The 20,019-nt window shown below is 39.3% G+C and overlaps 1 protein-coding gene across 1 annotated transcript in view; it reads left to right on the top strand.

Annotated features, from left to right (window-relative positions):
* Positions 1 to 12,792: 12,792 nt before the first annotated feature.
* Positions 12,793 to 20,019, top strand: part of CRHBP (corticotropin releasing hormone binding protein) — a 40,252-nt gene continuing 33,025 nt past the window's right edge. Inside the window, exons 1-3 of the mRNA XM_082242495.1 lie at positions 12,793 to 12,940; positions 13,107 to 13,197; positions 14,648 to 14,805. Of these exons, the coding sequence (XP_082098621.1) occupies positions 12,851 to 12,940; positions 13,107 to 13,197; positions 14,648 to 14,805 (339 nt within the window). The 5' untranslated portion in view covers positions 12,793 to 12,850. The remainder of the gene's footprint in view (positions 12,941 to 13,106; positions 13,198 to 14,647; positions 14,806 to 20,019) is intronic.

Raw genomic sequence — 20,019 nt, 5'->3', positions numbered from 1 at the left:
AGTGATCTGGTAAAAAGGTCCTTCAGAGTTTAGACCCCACTAATACCCTCCAACCCCTATCCCCATTCAGATTTATGAAGAATTGGTAAGGGGATCAACTCTTTAAATAGCTGGTGGTGAGCAGGTCCTTTGTAATTTTTTTTCAGTTGGAGGGGCCCCTTAACAGTAAAAAAAGTGACCTAAAATAAATGATAAACCGCATTTGTTCTAAAAAAAATATGTTAGGTTCCGAAGAAGACACCTTCCTCAATCTTATTGACTGTAATACACATTAAACAGGTACAACAAGGCAATCATTTCTGCAACACAGTCATGTTAAAACTAACTTCTCAAATAGTAAAATGATAAAATAATAAAAGTTGAAATGTAAAACATCTGCCAGAAGCCCTCATCTCTTTATTTGCCTCTGTTCTGTATCCTGGCACCCACACATTTAAAATTAAAACAAAAATTAAAACTAATTTCATAATTAGATTTTTTTTATAAAAAAAAGTCTGGGGGTCTTATCTTGCAGGGGGGCCCAGGGCAATTGTTCCTTTTGCCCCCTTTATAAATTCAGCATTGGATGGACCCTTTCATTCATCAAAGAAAGGGCTGGTGCTAATACAAAGTGTGAGAAGGAGTCTGTTCTATTTCTTTTAATAACAATAAAGATTTAGAGAGATATGAAAACACAACTTTTCCTTTCCTTCACTTTTTAATAACTCAACAGCAGCATGTAAAGGAAGATCTTTGTCTTCTAACCTGTTTTTAAATGAAAAAAAAAAAGAATTTCCTAGACTCCAGAGCTGCCTAAAGGAAAATGTCTGCCAAGATAAAATTGTTCATAAACCTACATTATATCAAAGTGTCTGTGTGTAAGCTTGCATTCATTGGATTGTTGATTTTGCATCCCTATTATGAACACAATTGTATTCAAGCAAAATGTAGTTTCTCCCCCCTCCCCCCAGAATTATCAAAATTATATTTTAGGTAAATAAAAGCTAAAATCATTATTAACGGACACAAACACAACATAACTTACAACATTCCTGCTAAATCTAAAAGATAAAACTGACGAGTTAATAAATAAAGCCTTGTGTAGGAATGAGGTCTTGGGGCCCATTCAGATAGGGGCTATATAGTGTGAATCAGCAATGTTTTATATGTGCCTGAAGCTGTGTGCAGGCAGCCTGTGTTATGCTATGGGGACACAGTGGCTGTACGAGGAAGTGTTTTCGCACGAAATGGCCGTAGAGCAGTATTACATGCCAGAGGTCCTAGCTACCAGTGCTATTGTGGGTTCTGGTGGCTTTTAATGCAAGTGATGTTCTGAAGATTGGACCTTTGTGTTTGGCTTTTTCTTGTTTTTAGTTGTCTTTTAATAAATACTACACTATGGAAAGCATTTTCTCTCTTGCATATCTATTGATATAACTTCCTGCTGGTTGGAGTACTTGAAGGAATTTTTTCCGGTGTCATCCTCTCTTCTGATTTGCTTTCTGGCTCAAGACCTGCTGTATAATATACAAAAACACATTAGCTGTCCTAATAAGACAGCAACATGGTCTGGTGAGTGCGCATTTCTGTTTTTGGGTGAAGGACCACTGGTGGAGGATTGACCTTGTTTACACTGACACTGATTATCCATATGGACTTTTTTTGCAGTTTTATGGACTGAGTTCATTATTTTTGATCATATGCACTATATGTTCACTAATTTTATGTTTTAGCGCTGCAACCTATTTTTTCGCTGTGCGAACACAGCCACAGGTCTTAATTTGACAGGTGTGTTGGTGCAAAACCTATGGCCCCGGGCACAGGCAGTGTGCATTTGGGGCCACTCACCCACATTTGCACACGTGTGAAAATGGCAGCTCCTGATTTTCCAGTGAATTTAATCTTTCACATAATATATTCAAATGGAACACACTGGGCATTATACACCAAGCTGTGATATCATGAACTGTATCCTAGAAGAAGCACATCATCACGCAATATGTGACAGCAGTTGAGTCAGGAACGAGGATAAAGTTTCATTGTTAAAATATAAGATTTTCACACCTGATTTCACCAGAAGATCAGAATGTAGAAAATCAAAATGTATAAAAAGAACAAAACAAATAACGTGGGCAGGGGGCCTTAAATCCCAGCAGTCTGGCACACAAGATGCGGGGGCTGCTATCAATTTTTCTGGAAGGTTGCTCCTATTTCTAGGAGAAAGGAAGTAGGTTTTGACTCCCAGCACTGTGTGCTAGTAAAGGGGTCTTTCTCATGGGTACCAAAATGTAAAAAGAAAAAATCTGAATCCCAGTGAGTCATCATCCACAGTGAGGACGACATGGGAACTTACCGGATAATAATGGCCCCCATTACAGAGAAGTTATTAAAAGCTTTTGCAAGTATAAGCTGGTTCCACAAGACCTCTTGTTTACTCACTGCGATCAGGGGAGAACAGTATATAGCTTCATAGTATGTCACACCATATACTGGGCATTTAGGGCTCCATGTGTGGGAATTACCATAAGGAGAAATTAACATTCTTTATAGTGTGAATCAGTCTAAAATAGCACATTTATAATACAATTTATAACAAAACAAGCATGTGAATCAAGGCAAACTCAGGTGGTTGTTTGTTGCTTGTTTTGTTAATAATTGCATTAAACATTCTCTGTTTTAAACTGATTCACACTATAACGAATGTTAATTGGTAATTATCACACATGGAGCCCTAAATGCCCAGTATATGGTGTGACATACTATGAAGCTATATACTGTTCTGCCCTGATCGCAGTGAGTGAACAAGAGGTTTTGTGGAACCAGCTTATACTTGCAAAAGTTTTTTATGACTTCTCTGTAATGGGGACCATTATTATCCGGTAAGCCCCCACCTTGTCCTCACTGTGGTAACTCACTGGGATTTGGATGTGTGACCCTTGTGGGATTCACTTTACATCCTGTGAATTGATTACCAGTTACCTGGGATCTTTTTACCCGACATTGCATTCACTCTTGTGTTTATCTATGGCTATGCTATTAAGTATTCTTTACTTTTAGCATGGACTTAGTTTGCACATATGTGATACCTGTTAAGCTCTGCACTTTTTTTTTTTTTTTTTTTATTGATATGCCCTGTATTATGGTATTGTGACAGCTGCTTTTTTTCAATTTGTATATGGTTTTAGGCATCCAGTGCATTTTTTTTCAGTTTTTTCTTTTTTTTTGTTTGTTTGTTTGTTTTTTTTTAATTCCAAGCTTCTTTTGCTGTGCATCCAGCAAGCTATTATGACGGAGAATGTACTTGCTATGGGATGGGGCATTCATTTAACCACTTAAGCCCCGGAGGATTTGGCTGCTAAAAGACCAGGGGGTTTTTTGCGATTTTTTACTGAGTGACTTTAACGGACAATTGCGGGGTCGTGCGACGCTGTACCTAAACAAATTTGACGTCCTTTTTTTCCCACAAACAGAGCTTTCTTTTGGTGGTATTTGATCACCTGTGCGATTTTTTGATCATGCGCTATAAACAAAAAAAGAGAGACAATTTTGCAAAAATAACAATATTTTTCACATTTTTTTATATGAAATTCCCCCCCAAAAAAATGTAAAAATCAAAATTTTTTAACATTTTCGGACAATTTGTTTTATGCTACATATGTTTGGTAAAAAAAATCGCAAAAAGCGTATTTTGATTGGTTTGCGCAAAAGTTATCGCGTTTACTAACAAAGGGAAAGATTTTTGTCATTTTTGGTGGGTTTTTTTTTAACGCGTAATGGCGGCGATCTGATATTTTTTTTTTCGGTACTGCGACATTGCGGCGGACAGATCGGACCCTTGACTGACATTTTTGACACTTTTGGGGTTACCAGTGACATTACTGCAGTAATCAGTGCTATATATATGCACTGTTACTGTAAAAATGACACTGGCAGGGAAGGGGTTAAATGTATTGGAGAGGGAGGGGATAAGTGTGTCCTAGGGGCGTGTTTCTAACTGTAGTGGGACATGGCTATTGGTGTAAAAACAAAGATCAACGGTCCTACATAGTAGAACCGTCTGATCTTCATTTTTACACCAGGGAGAATGACGGGCGGCTTGTTTACATAAGCCGCTGCGCCTTTCTCCCTTCACCGGAGCGATCATAGTGTGACCGGCGGACATCGGGTCCGCCGGTCACACGCACTAACTTGTCAGTGAACGAGCCTCGGCAGGCGCGCGCCCGCCCACAATTGGCTCGCAAGTCAGTGACAGGCGAGTGACGTACCCATACGTCACTCTGCCTGGCCGGGGCTGACTGCCGCAGTATATAGTCGTGCGGCGGTCAGCAACCGGTTAAAATGGGGGAGATATACTGTTAACATACAGTACAATTTAATTTTAGAATATTGTATAATAAGGACAGCCAAGAATATAATTTTTACAATAATTTATGTATTTCTTTAGCTAGCAACAACATTTAGTCTGCAGTCTGTTTAAAGTGCAGCAAACCAATCCTTGCAGAGATTACAGAGATAAATACTAATTACAGTGTAAACACAATTGGCAAAAATATTTCGAAAGCATAATTTAACATTGACCTTTCTGCTGATTACTGTGACACCTGTTGCAGCTGCTGGTGGGTTGAAATTGTTATTAGTGGAAAAAAAACAGTGTAATAAAATGGATTAGTACACCGTCGCCCAGCTTAAAGAAGAACTATTACTATATATATATTTTTTTTAAATAGAGTAAGGGAGGGTTATAACCCTCATTAATTGTTTTTTTTTTTTTTTCCATCTGTGCCCATTGGGGAAATTTCCCTTCACTTCCTATCCCATAGTCAAAAAAGGAAGTAAGAGGATATAGTGAGAGGCTATCCCTACAAATTAAGGGAATCCATTGGGAACCCACAGGTGACCGAAACTAGTGCCCCCATTGGAAGATCCTCTATTACTTTTCTGGGGACAACCAAAAATTTGGGGTTTTCATTTTACTTTTAATGATAACAGTAAACAGAGAGAGTGAATCTCCACAATGAAAAAAAAGTTTTACCTTTAGTATTACCTTTAGTATTATATATATATTATATATAACATACAACATGAATGCAGTGCAGAAGTCAGGAGTACACTCACCGGCCACTCTACTAGGGTCACCTGTTCAATTACTTGATAACACAAATTGCTAATAATTCAGCCAATCACAATGCAGCAACTTAATGCATTTAGGCATGTAGACGTGGTGAAGATGACTTGCTGAAGTTCCAAGCAAGTATAAGAATGGGGAAGAAAGGGGATATAAGTGAATTTGAATGTGGCATAGTTGTTAGGGCAGATGGGCTGGACTGAGTATTTAAATAACTGCTGATCTACAGGGTTTTTCATGTACAATCATCTCTAGAGTTTACAGAGAATGGTCTGAAAAAGAGAAAATATTAAGTGAATATCAGTTTTGTAGACAAAAATGCCTTGTTGATGCCAGAGGTCAGGGGAGAATGGGCAGACTTTGAGATGATAGAAAGGCAACATTAACTCAAATAACCACTCGTTACAACCAAGATATACAGAATACCATTTCTGAATGCATAACACATCGAACCCTGAGGTAGATGGCATACAGCAGCAGAAGACCACACTTGGTGTCACGATGCCAGCTAAAAACAGGAAACTGAAGCTAAAATTCGCCAGGCTCACCAAAATTGGACAATAGGAAATCAAAAAACGTTGCCTGGTCTGATGAGTCTCAATTTAAGCTGCAGCATTCAGATGATAGGGTCAGAATTTGGCATAAACAACATGAATGCATGGGTCCATCCTGCCTTGTATCAATCGTTCAGACTGGTAATGTGATGGTGTAGGGGATATTTTCTTGGCACACTTTGGGCCCCTTAGTACCATCTGAGCATCGTTTAAATGCCACAGCCTATCCGAGCATTGTTGCTGACTGTGTCCATCCCTTTATGACTATAGTTTTCTGATGGCTACTTCCAGCAGGATAATGCACCATGTCACAAAGCTCAAATCATCTCACCACTGGTTTCTTGAACATGACAAAAAGTTCACTGTACTCCCATGGCCTCCACAGTCACCAGATCTCAATCCAATAGAGCACCTTTGGGATGTGGTGGAACGGGAGACTCACATCATGGATGTGCAGCCGACAAATCTGCTGCAACTACGTGATGCTATCATGTCAATATGGACCAACATCTCTGAGGAATGTTTCCAACACCTTGTTGAATCTATGTCACAAAAAATTAAGGCAGTTCTGAAGGCAAAAGGGGGTCCAACCCTGTACTAGCAAGGTGCACCTAATAACGTGGCCAGTGAGTGTATATTGTACAACAATATTATAGAGGAATGGAGTATATTGTACAACACAGTGAATGCAGTGCAGAGATTAGAAGTATAATGTATGACAAAAATGAATGTAGTGCAGGAGCCAGGAGTATATTATACAATATAATGGATGCAGTGCAGGGGATAAAAGTATAACGTAGTCGTACAATATTGTTTACAATGCAGGGGGCAAGAGAATGTATGTTTTAAAGTTAAAGTGAAAGTTGAGTAATAGACCCCCCCACCTCCACTCCAAAATGGTTACCATTCTTTGCCTCCACCAACAGAGGGCTCCCATTGCCCTGGTGACTGTTTCAGTGCACAGTGTGGATAGCATGAGCAGCAGCATGTAGACAGGTACCTACCTGATGTGCTGCTGTTTTAATTAGTGTCTGGTCTTCGCAGATAGAGAAAAGTTAATTCTGGGTCTGCTGGGCTTTTTGGGTTTTGTGCTCCAGAAGGAAGGCCGGGCTCACTGAGCGAATGAGCGGGACCGCAGGGGAAGAGAAGAAGGTCCAGACCATAGGAAGATGTAGCCAGAAGCCATCCTCGACTACCACCACCCTAAGGGAATCCACCTACAAGGACTTTACCATATATGGACCTCAGTATAAAGGTATGCCTGGGCAGCCCAAGATTATTTAGCCAGGAAGAATTTGTGAACATTATTTAGGAGGCTGTGATCCTTGTACTATGAGTTTGTGATGCCACAACAACTTCAGTAAAGCATCTTTAACAGTTCCAAGCCTGGTCTGAAGTTATTGAAAGGGGTGCATGGTGGCACATTGAAAATCAGAAGAACAGGGCCTCTAAAGCACACATGGAGTATAGGAGGAAAGTCACTACAAAGGGTAAATTCAACAGAAGAGTCAGAGTAAAAATGTAGTTGCTATGGGTAACCATTAACTGGTGGGAATGAATAGCAGCCAGACACCGAAGAGGGGCACCAGGCTCGGGTGACAGGTCCTCCAGTAGTTAGGGGGTCTATGTCCCTGCTCCCTCCTTAGCGGCCGTCCCCTTATAAGCCACTGGTACCCAACCCGGAAGCCCCATGTTTCCAGCTACATTCTATGGGAGAGAAAGCGTTAATAAGTGCATGAATGAGGACCGCGCTAGTGCACAGTGGGACCCCCTTCTGTCACTGGGAGTGAGGTGGCAGAGATATGCTAAACTGGTGGAGAGGGCACAGGTTCAGCGGTGTCCTTCCAAAATACATTCATCTAAGATGTGTAGTGAGATGGGATGGAACACTTCACAGAGGGACTCTGAATGTTACATCACTGCACACAGTGAATGGCTCATCTCTAAGCTGGGGGTTCCACCTTAATGTTCACTTTCACATGACCGCAGCCATGTACCAAGCATTGATGAGCGCGGTGCACGAGAGGAGAGCCCTGCTCCACCCACAAGCATCTCAGCTTTCTCCCTCTCATCAGATCTTTCACTGCCTCCTCTTCTCAGTGCTGCCCCACTACCAGTCCAGGACCTGCCTTTACCCCTAAGGAGGCATTGCCCCACCTCCCTCACCACCACAGTGAGTGAGCTATGTGCTAAAATGTCTTGGTGTGGGGGAAGGATTTGTTGTATATAAATAGGCCAAAGCTGTATTTCCCTATTAATAGGTCATTGTGGTATTTGCATACTAATGAGCTGCCACTGGTTTTGCATATGAATAAGATGTGGCCACAACATAAAAGGAAAGCAGTGCTAAACAGTGGTAGGGCAAGACAAACTCGGTGCACTTCATGCTGTGATCTCCAGTCTTCGCAGGTCAACTGAATAAAAAAGCTTGACTGTCCTTGCAAATCATGGACAGTTGATATGCCTTCTGCGCACAAGTGTGGAGGTCAAAGTGGCAGTGTCCTTGCACCCCGTCTCCCTTGTACTCATCTTGTTCAGTGCTCCCTTGTTGTTCTTTCCCCCACAGAAGCTGTCCAAAATACCCTGTGCTTCTGATTATGGGCAGCATGTGACCTCCTTCCCGGGATAGTGCTCAGGTCTAGCAACCATGTGCTACGCCCAAGCAATGTCGCATAACCGAAGGAGTGACATCACCACTTCTCTGGTTTGCCAACACCAGACATTTCATCGCTGGCTGCGGGGGAGGTGAGAGCAGTCAGGGATTGGTAGTAAAGTAAGTATAGGGTGGACCTTTGCAGAGACACTGCCACTTTGCCCCATATGGGCAAGGTAATAGTTCATCATTAAAAAAAAATAATAATTTGCATTGTTTACTTTTTTTAATGGTCCAAATGTTACACGTTTGTATTCAATAAGGGACATTCTCCATATCACTCAGCTCCTCATGTAAACAAAAAACCTTCTGGGTTATTACGGGAAATTAAAAAATCCCCCATATCTGCACTTGGAGGCATCCTGCTCCCAAATGTCTGCTTCCTAAATAATCAGTGAATAAACAGTAATGTGGAATCCTAGGAGATTCCTGAAGTTCAGTTGCCATGTTCGGCCAATGAAATAATTTTTTCAAGCTGAAGTTTATTAATTTTTTATAGAATTTAATATATAATAATATATAATATAATTCAACCTAGTCCTAAAAACATACTATAGAATAAATGAACTCATTAGCCAATCCAAACTAGGGAATTTCCAAGGATCCAGCACACCCTTTCATTTATTGATTATCTCAGCTCTAAATGCAGACTTGGGGGGGAATCTTTGGAAATGTATACAATTAAAAAAAAATAAAAATAAAAAAGACCCTTAAGGGCTCTTTCACACGGTCGGCATTCCGTTGCGGACCGTGCTCTGCTCAGCAGGGATCGATCCGCCGATCCCCGCTGAGCAGGCGGATGACAGCTCCGTCTCTGCACTGTGTGCGAGGAGGGAGGTGTCAGAGCCCCGCTGCTCTCTATGGGGAATCGGATGAGAGCGGACCGCCTGTCTGCTCTTATCCGATCCCATCCGATCCCCAGGACGGATGAAAAATAGGGTTTCCATCCATCCGGATTTAACGGACAGGATCGGATGCGGATGGCAGCGGGTGTCAGTGGACATGTCACCGCTGACATCCGCTGCTCCATAGGGCTGAATGGGGCATCTGATCAGATCCGCCTAAAAAACTGACAGGCGGATCTGATCGGAACGCCCGTGTGAAAGAGCCCTTAAAGTGCAATCATGTGCAAGATCAGCACTGTGGACAGAGTATGACACCAATTCTTATCAATAATTGTAAAGTGTATCTAAATCCAAAGACATAAATTGACCACTTGACCCCCAGAAGGTTTTACCCCCTTCATGACCAGGGCATTTTTTTTGCTATTCAGCTATTTTAACTGGAAATTGCTCAGTCATGCAACACTGTGCACAAATAGAATTTATCATTTTTTTTCACACAAATATATCTTTCTGTTGGTGGTATTTAATCACCACCGGGTTTTTTCTATATAAACTAAAAAATACAGAAAAAGAAAAAATAAAAAGCATGTTTTTCCTAGTTTCTGTTATAGAATTTGGAAAATAAATAACCTTTCTTCATACTTTTAGGCTAAAATGTAGTCTGCTACATTTCTTTGGAAAAAAATAACATAAATCAGTGTATAATATTTAGTCTGTGTGACGGCCTATCTTATTTTTTGAGGCCCAAGAATGCAAGGACAGTACAAATACCCTCCAAAAAAACTTTTTTGGAATATAGACAGTGCAAGGTATTTAGTAAGAGGCATGGCGAGTGTTTTGAAGGTTTTATTTTTTGTCACAATTTTTTTTTTTTTAATTAAGAAATTAAATACATTTTTTTTTTCACAAAATGTTTTTTTTTTACATAATGTCACAAGTGCAGTACAGCATCATCATATTACTGGTGTGGCAGTGGTCAGGGATACTGACTGGTGACAGCATGTTAACAAAAATGTTGAAATAATTTTCAATTACATTTTTAAACATTGTTTTTCTATTTTAAGATTTTTTTCTTGTTTTAAGTTTTTTTTTTATTTTTATTTTTTTTTTACATGCTCTCATCAGAGTTGTTCAGTGTCACCATAATTTTATTTTTGATTGTTTTTACACTGTTTTTGCTTATAATAGTGATGATCTCTGTTATAGGCTATGGTTTTAGCTGTCATGAATGGCTTGTTTATTATTGTGATCTATGATTGGCTACAGCTAATCACATGGTACAGGTTGCTGTGATTTGCCCAGGTACCATGTGATAGCTGTGGGCCAATCACAGCATCACAATAGTAAGGAAGCAGTCATGAATGAAAGGCATTCATGACTGTTTTACTTACATTTAATCATGTGATTGCTATGATTGGTCATAGCAATGACATGATACCCCAGCCGCTTGCAGCGACCGGGGTACTGAACACTTTGATCTGGTGGTGGGGGAACGCCTGTGTGCATGTGCTGAGCAATGTGCAGTAAATGTACTGTGGGCGGGTGGCAAAAAGTTAATACTGTGTATCGCAATTCAGCAGTTCTGTGGTGGCTGCATTTGTTTTCTTTTTTTGTGGGTTTTTTTTCCCTTTAAGCTGTATTTAACCCACAAGCAAACATTTATTATATTGCAGCTTACCAATTCTTAGATGTGTTCACTGTTTTCGTTTCTTTTTTTTAGGCTTTCTTTCTTCTATTTTCATCTGGTGATCCAGCCACCAAGTCTGCTGTTTTTCAAAAGCCCAAGCTCTCCAGCAAAATGTATCAGTTTGCATGGATGAGATAAACCACTTAACACTGGCAGGAGTGCTTAAAATGATCAGCTTTAATTTATGCATGCAAAACCTTTATCCCAAAAGGAAAAAAACTGTTTACTGGAGTTTGGCTTCAATTTGTTAGTAGCTCTAAATTTGCTATTACATTGAGGACTACACGCAACCCCCCCCCCCCCTCCAGACTGGCAATGCTGCTGCCAGCTGTGCCTGCTGTGCTCTTTCCTCCAGAGTTGTGTCTCCCTAATACCGGGGGTGTGTTATTGGCCAGATCAACAGGCACAAACAGAGGGAAAGAAGCCAAAGAAAAGCAATGCAGGCGCCACATCTATTGATTGGTAAGCTTCAATATAATACATGATTGACAGACAAGATTGCCGAAAGGATCAATTGTTAAAGTTTATGTACATTTAAAGCAGATGTCCAGGCAAACAGTTTTACTAAGTTTTCCTGTGTAAAAAAAAAAGTAACTTTTAATGAGGTGTATGCTATATCCAAGATCCCTGTCCTTTTTTAAATATACTGTATACCCTTTTTCATGCCGAATATTACAAATCACACTATACTTCCTGCCCACTGTGTACATGACAATGCTAGTGTCGTTTAACAATCCTTCCCTCCCCTTGGCCAATCACAGAACACCTTGTATTCTCTGAATGCCCAGGGGAAAAGAGTGACACTAGTGCTTTCATGTTATGAAGTGGAGGAGAGGGGGAGGTGTTCTGTAGTTCTGTTCTGTAGTCTTAAACAATTTCTTCCCTAGGGTTAACAGCTGCTCCTCCATAAATACATTGAGTAAGTGTTGTCACCCTAGGACAGGAAATATGTTACTGGAAGAATCACCCAGTAAAAATAAAGCAAAAAACCTGAGAAAGGAAATTGAACACAGCCGCCACATCTATGAAATGGTGAGCAGCAATTATATTACCTTATTGTTTCTAGGGTTAGACACGCTTTACCAAATTTTATTGCATTCTTAAAAAATAAATGTAGAAAAAAGTTTATTATGTAATTTTATAATATAATATATTGAAGGGCACCTGTCATTAAAAAAAAGGCATACGCTCTACATTCTTCTCCTCTAAATCCACCTCCTCTAAAAATTCTAATTACCATCTCAGGTTATGGCATTAGCAGCAGGTGAAGTCAATTGAGGACTGCAATGTTCCGGGTCATGAATCAAAATGCATTAATGTCACAGGGTCAGCAATGAACAGTTCCCATATTTCTTTCATGACAGGTTTTCTTTAAGGAGTATGTCAGTAGCTTACATGCAAATGCATTTTTAATTATTCCAGTGCAGTTTTTTTTTTTTATTTAATTCGTAGGATTTTTACATCACTTTTGACTTATCAGGTCTACAGCAACTAATGTAATGTATTTGGAACATATTTCCCTGGCACAATACAGTATGAAACCTCTTCTATATCATCTTTGTCAGGCTTCATGAAGGCACAGATAAGTCACAACATTGTTCTATAATGATTCCTACTTTTTAATGCAGTTTGCATGATTTTATTTAAAAAAAAAAAAAAATAAAGTCTATTTTTATGATGTTGTCATTTAGATGCATCTAAGGCAGGTGATATTTTCTTAACATGACATTTACAGAAATATCAGGTATTTAAATTGTGGTTCTCAATTATGATACGTGACTTTGGTAGGATTTGGTGTTCTTGCCCCTTGCCAAATACACAAAATCATTTTTTTTCCGACAAGGTAACCCATGGTTACTGTGCTGCTATCAGTCAGAGGACCAGGTTCCTTCCCCTTCAGTTTTCTATATAAAGGGGTCTGTCAAAGAAACCCCTTTAGCTCCTCCTAATATCAACACAGACAAGAAGGGATTGAAGCACACACAAAGAGCAGGAGAGCAAGAGTGGATGTGCAGCATGACTCTGGCTCATAGGATTCACTGGCATGTTCTGCTCCTCTTCCTTGCAAGCCTCCGGGGACAGTGCAGGTACATACAGGTGAGCTCATCCTTCCCTTTACCCCTTGCACCTGTCAGCTGACGTAGTGCTGGGATTTACTAGAGAAAACTTTGTAATGCACTACAAATCCAATAAGTATATCTGAAACATAAATCTTGAAAAGTATTGATCAATATTTATTTAATATTTTTTTTTTCTATTATAGGTAAGAGATGCGACAGAAGATGCCCTGGTTGTTTTGAACACAGATTTTAAAAGGGAATTATCTCAAGAACAGATATATAGAAGGTCCCTCAGTAAGTATACCATAGTATATCACAGGACAGTGTTGATGTGCAGTTTTACAATATCATTTTTTCCTATTCAGCATTTTTTCGGTTATTAAAAAAAAAATCACATATTTTAGTCCTGTTGCACAGATAACGATGGCATCTTATGCAAACCATTCAGCAAAAATATGAATTGCAAATAAGAACATTATGAAATCTGAGCACAATGAGCAGAATTTACAGTTATTTCAACTGTAATTTAACTAGTATTATGTTGGAGCTTCATTATCAAAAATAATAATGATGAGAGCACAGCAAATGTTTAATGATAACTATTATGAATTGTTATCAAAAAAGATTTTTTTTCTTTTTTTTTTCTTTCTTTCTTTCTTTTTTTCTTTTCTTTTCTCTTTCTTTCTTTCTTTCTTTCTTTCTTTCTTTCTTTCTTTCTTTCTTTCTTTCTTTCTTTCTTTCTTTCTTTCTTTTCTTTCTTTCTTTCTTTCTTTCTTTCTTTCTCTCTCTCTCTTCTCTCTCTCTCTCTTTCTTTCTTTCTTTCTTTCTTTCTTTCTTTCTTTCTTTCTTTCTTTCTTTCTTTCTTTCTTTCTCTCTCTCTCTCTTTCTCTTTTCTTTCTTTCTCTCTCTCTCTCTTTCTCTTTTCTCTCTTTCTCTCTCTCTTTTCTCTCTTTCTCTCTCTTCTTTCTTCTGCTCTCTCTCTCTCTCTTTTCTCTCTCTCTTTCTTTCGTTCTTTCTTTCTTCTTTTGTTCTTTCTTTCCTCTCTCTTTTCTTCTCTCTCTCTCTCCCTCTCTCTCTTTTCGCTTTCTTTCTTTCTTTCTTTCTTTCTTTCTTTCTTTCTTTCTTTCTTATTTCTTTCTTTCTTTTCTTTCTTTTCTTTCTCTTTTTTCTCTCTCTCTCTCTTTCTTTCTTTCTTTCCTCTCTCTTTCTCTTGTCTTTTCTCTCTCTTTCTCTTGTCTTTTCTCTCTCTCTTTTCTTTCTTTCTCTCTCTCTCTCTCTTTTCTCTGTCTATCTCTTCTTTCTTTCTTTCTCTCTCTCTCTCCTCTCTCTCTTCTCTCTCTCCTCTCTCTTTCTCCTCTCTTTTTCTCTCTCTTCTCTCTCTCTTCTCTTTCTCTCTCTCCTCTCTCTCTTTTCTTTCTCTCTCTCCTCTCTCTCTCTTTTCTTTCTTTTCTCCTTCTTTACTTACTCTGATTCCTCCCTTTTTTCTATTTATTTTTATTATCTTCACCTTTAAATTGACATAACGTAGTGCCTCTGTATATCAGTGGAATGCCTAGAGCTTTAATGAGTTAAATACAGCAGTTTTACAAAAGAATGATCCTTATATAAAAGATCCAAGAAACTGTACCATGTGTACTTTTATTAAACATATAAGGCACAATAAGTAATAAGCTTTTGTTGAACTGTACATAGTGCTAGGGTGTTGTTATTAAAAATAACTATTTCTATCTTTCCTTCCCATCAGGGTGCATTGACATGTTAAGTATAGATGGACAGTTCACATTTAAAGCAGAACAACCTCAGTTGCACTGTGCTCTGTTTCTCATTGGGGACCCAGAGGAGTTTATCACCATTGAATACAATTTTGTAAATATAGATTGCCTTGGAGGAGACATATTAAAGGTAAGATGGTTATTGTTTGTTATCACTATCTACAGCTTGTGCTTGGGTTAAACCAGACATAAGCGACAATGAAGTTACTGCTTACCTTGAAAAAAATGAGGGCAGTTTATCACAGCCTGGTACTAGACTGATGCCAACTTATGAAGAAAAGTGTAAGGGAATATTTGGTTTGTGCTGCTATGCCAGTTTTATGTGTAAACTGAAAAGAGCGTTTGTGGAGGTCAGGCATTTATATGGTATACTCTTATAGAAGAAGCTTGGGGCATGTGTATGTAGGGATTATAATTATGTGGTATGATGCAGAATAACTATTTCCATACATTTTACTTTAGCTACTAATCCCCTCACCAATGTTCACACGTGAGCTGCCAGTTCGATAGAGCAACATCTTGCAGCTTTTATCTCAATAGAGTATTAGTAGAAATACTACTGATATTTTATTTCTCCCACATGAGGAATATGTCAGTATTTAGTCTTAGAAAAGCATATTGCTATGAACAGAGTTGATGGCTTTAAGGCCAGTTTTTAGGCATTAGGTGTTTGAGAAAGGGGGTTCTTACGCCCCCCGAAATGTTGGGTTTTTCTCCTTCTCCTTTCTTTCACAAGGGTCTAGCTCAGCTGTCTTTCCCATTATTCCATTTTGGGTACCTAATTTCTGAACATCAACTGCTATTTGACTTAAGTGGTGCTCATTGAACCTATATAATGTACATGCATATATTATTGTTGGTTGGAATTAACAGTGGAGCAAATACTTATGCTGTATGTGATATGACATACTTGCATATTTTCACCTATTGTATAATATTGTATATGCCTAATACAGCTTTATTGCTAAAGTATTTTTGTTATGTTGTGTGTTATTTTATATATTTAAAACTATTGTACTAACAGATTGATACACTGTGGAGGGGTTTAACCACCCTAAAAAATAATCTATTGTTGGTGGCTTAATGGTGTAGATAATTTCTCCCTATATAGTTACCTCTTTTATCCTTGCCCTCAGATCTGGTGTAAAATGTGTTCTATGCTTTTTTTGATACTCCTTAAACTTTCAATGTGCTCTTATTCTGTAAGTGTTAGGCCCCGTTTACATCTGAGTGTTTTGTAGCTCAAAGCTCCAAAGCTCTCAACATCCAAAATCCCATTTATTTCAATTATGACTGAGCACATACAGTATGAGCACTCAGGTGCCTGTAGCTTGATGCCTGGTGCTTGCCCAACTAAAACCAACTGTATTTACTCCTGGTAAAGTACAAGGTGAATACCTACCTCTCTTGTCATCCACACAGCTTCTCTAAAGAGGAATCGGTTTCTGCAGAAACAAATATTGCCAGTACAGTTGATCTCTTGCAGGCCCAGACTGGCCATAGGGCACACTGGGCACTTGCCCAGTGGACCGGGCTGCATGCCTTTCTAGGGCCCAAGGCAGCTGGGCTGCTCCTTGAGCCCGAGTCGCTCACCCCACTTCTCTGCAGCCGGCCAGCAGGTCAGTTCAACTGTTAGGGTCGGGGGGCAGAAACTACAAGTCAGCTGACCTGTGACCATGAAGAGGGATGATTTTGAGGAGACGCCAGACCAGACCAGAAAGTGAGTACAGCCCTGTGCACCTGGATAGGAGGAGCGGTGGGACGGCTGAATTTAGAAGAATCAATCTGTCCGTTTTCCTCCTGCAGCCTCTGAAAATGGACAGATTGATTCTTTTAAATGCGGCTACTCCTTTTGCTCTCCACCCCCCCAGTGCTCTCGTCCCCCCAGTGCTCTCTGCCCCCATGTGCCCTCTGACCCCCCCTGTATTCCCTGCCCCCCATGTTCTCCAGCCCCCAATGCTCTTTCCCGGGCCCCCTTACTCCCCCCCCCCCCGAAGCTCTGCTGGGTTCTCCTCTCCCACCAGCTGCTGCGGAAGGGGGAAGGGGCCGGTAAATATGTCATGGGCTGCTCAGCCTGAAATTTCTAGGTCTATTTTTTGTCCCAGTCCGGGCCTAATCTCCTGTGTTCCCCCCACTGCTGGATTGTTTCTCCCACTAACCCCTACATCACTACTCCTATTAACCCTCTAGTGGCGTAGGGGCTGGAAATTACATGCTTCCAATCCCTGCACTCTGTGTATCACATATTCCATCCTGACTCCTTCATTCTGTACATTACATACTCCTGACCCCTACACACTGTGCTTACATACTCCTGACAACTAAACTCAGTTAATTTCATATCTCTGACCTATGTTATGTACTGTATGTTACGTACTCCTGACCCCTGCACTTTATATGTTATCTTGTACAGTACATTCTCCTGAACAAAGTACTAATTGCTGTTGGTTGCTAAGTACTGCTTAGGAATTTTAATGAAGTTCTCCTTTCAGACAGGCTTACTTAGTGATAAATTTATATTTTATGTGCAGAAAAGCATTATTATTAGAAAAGTATCATTTTTAAAAAATTATTAAGCTGAGGTTTGTGTCTTTAAGATTCTCTTTTTTCACACTGTAATTAAGGCATATTTATGCCATGTATACAGAGAGTATGCCGTTTAAACCCCTCACACTGGTGTTGTCACCAGGTCTTTTACAATCCTTGCCAATTGTAAACTAGCTGTTTTTATGTGAAATTACCACATCTGGCTCAGCCTGTTAAATCCAATATTGATAAAGTAGTAAATAAGAAAGCCCAATTAAGCTGGGAATGTGCAGTTTTGTGAATAATTCCACGTTGTAAATGACACCACATTTTCCATACTTTCAAAAATTATTCAACTTTCAAAGAAGAATTATCTTTTATTCTCTCATTCCTTTAATCATTTTGTCATAAAAGCCCAGCCATGCTATTTGTTGTTGCATAATTTATGTAGGATATTCTGTGTATATATATATATATATATATATATATATATATTTATTGAATGCATGGAAGCTACTGAGGTGCATATTATACTGGATTGTAGTGTCTCTATGCTTGCTAATATATGCTAGGAAGAATGGGACTCTGAAGGCTTCTGTTCATTGTAATATTTACTCTGTTGGATTTTGTCATCTTTTGCAAATATCTTGTGAAATTTCTTCTGTGCTGGGACTCAATAAATGCAACTCTCTGGAAGAACTGATTACTGCGAAAATGACTTGAATTATAATAAATAATAATCATCCACCCACTAATATATCACTACATTTGTGAGAGCTGCATAATAAAAACGTTCATATTGGATGTTCTACCCAACTGAGAAAAATTACAGATATTGAGGAATCCAGCCCTCCAAAACCCTCATCTTCCCATCAAGTTTTTAAAAACTTGAGTCCAAAACTTTGCTTATATAGGCGTTATTGTAATTTCAAATTAAGTTCCATTGCTTACTGTAATAACATATGTTTAGAAGAAAACATCTTTTGCCATTGTAGTTTCCACAAAGACCATGAATAACAGAATTACAGGGCCTCATTCAGCTGCAGGTCATAGTTCAGCCAGATGAAGCATTAAGAGCATATCAGAACTTTATAACGAACAAAATGCATGAAGGAGCCTCATAACCATTAAATCATAGATGTTCCCTTAGGTAGTGTTTATGAATAAAAAATGAGTGACTTTAGGGGCTTGCAGTATAAATAGCACATTTGAAAAAATTTTATGATGATTTTTTTTCCTATTACATTTATAGACATATTAATTGTTGCAGATATACATCTTTGGTTTGATAACTGCTTTTAATACACATCAGTTTGTGTGGGTTCAAAGGTTTTCTGAGACACCAAATCTGTGTTCTCTGAAAGGTTCAAATAAAGCAGTATCTTTGTTTATAATATTTCTTGAAATAGTAGTACAATATTTCAAGTGTTAGTTCAGCTTTACATAAAAAAATGTAATTTAAAATAACACTGTTCACCCTCCCCACCAAACACCCCCCCCCCCCCCACACACACACACACACGGTCGCTGCTGTACTTACCTCCAGGGATGCTTAGCTGTCAGTGCTTACCCTATAAAGCTGGTCCAGCGAAATGGGGATTTAAAATCCCTGCTCTTCTTCCTCTTCTCCATGTGGTGCTCTCAGGCTGGACCGGAGCGTTTCTGATTGGTCAATGCTATCACAGAGCATCACTCTGACCTGTTCCTGAAACTCTGCACAGAGAAGATGGAGTAGAACTGATCCAGAGAATGTTATCCAATATCTATGGGTAACTTTCACTTTTTGGCCACAGTACAAGGCATCCACTGTGTGAACAGAAAGTGACCGCATCATGATCTCTACCATGATATAGGATTTAGAAGAGCTCAAAAACAAAATGCTTTATTTAGTCTAACCAAATAGAGTTTATAGAAAAATTCTAGTGGTTCCAATACCAAAGATATCCCTATCCGCTCACTAAATGCCCCCAAATAGAAAAAGCAGCGTTGAGTAGGGATAAGGTTCAGCTTCATCACGACCATGAGTTTTTTGGCAGATCCAGCATCTTTAAAAATTCATGGTCCCAGCAAATTTATGTGGGATTTTCCCCAGACCAAATTTCCTGTCAGTGTGCTAGAATAGCTTAGTTTAGGGAGATCTGGCAGCCTATATTAAGAGAGTTACTTGATAGACGATGTTATACTCTGCTATATTGTGATAAATTACTGTGATGATATACATATTATCTACCAAATTCTTCCACACCATTTCTAGCTGCAATTCTCCAAGGGGTCTGCAGCTGCTGGAGCAGAAGGAAACATTTCCCTAAATTACCCCCACACCAAGCATCCTAAATGAAAGCTTGGCAAAATTATTGGATTTGCAGCTGCTCCCATTCTAGCTTGTGGAAATAGCCCCTTTTCTAGAGTTTATGGTCTGCACTATACCACAGTGGCAGGTACTAAGTTGACATTAATTTGCTAGAAGGTCATCCCTGCAGGGTAAATTTTACTTTATGTCAAAGTTTACAGCCTATTCCAGTGTCCTGACACCGAAAATATATCACATAATGTTTCTGTAACTCGATCTTCAAATTTCTACTGTTTGCTAAAGGGAAAGTCCTGCAGTGCAGCTCAACGTTAATGGCCAATTCCAATGCTCTGGTACTCAAAAGGATTTGTGACGATTAGATAATGTTTATTAATAGCTAAAACATGCCTTGTCTCTCCTTCCTATATTACAGCCTAAGAAGGCTGCTTACATACTGTTTAGTCACTAAACCAAGGCTCGACAAATTCCAGGCGCCAGGTCGCCATGACAACTAGAAATTGTATCCTG

The sequence above is a fragment of the Pelophylax lessonae genome, assembly GCF_965119305.1.
Source record: "Pelophylax lessonae genome assembly, chromosome: 1".
Classification (NCBI taxonomy): domain Eukaryota; kingdom Metazoa; phylum Chordata; class Amphibia; order Anura; family Ranidae; genus Pelophylax; species Pelophylax lessonae.
Note: the sequence above shows the minus strand (reverse complement) of the source record. Positions and strands in the feature narration are given on the sequence as shown.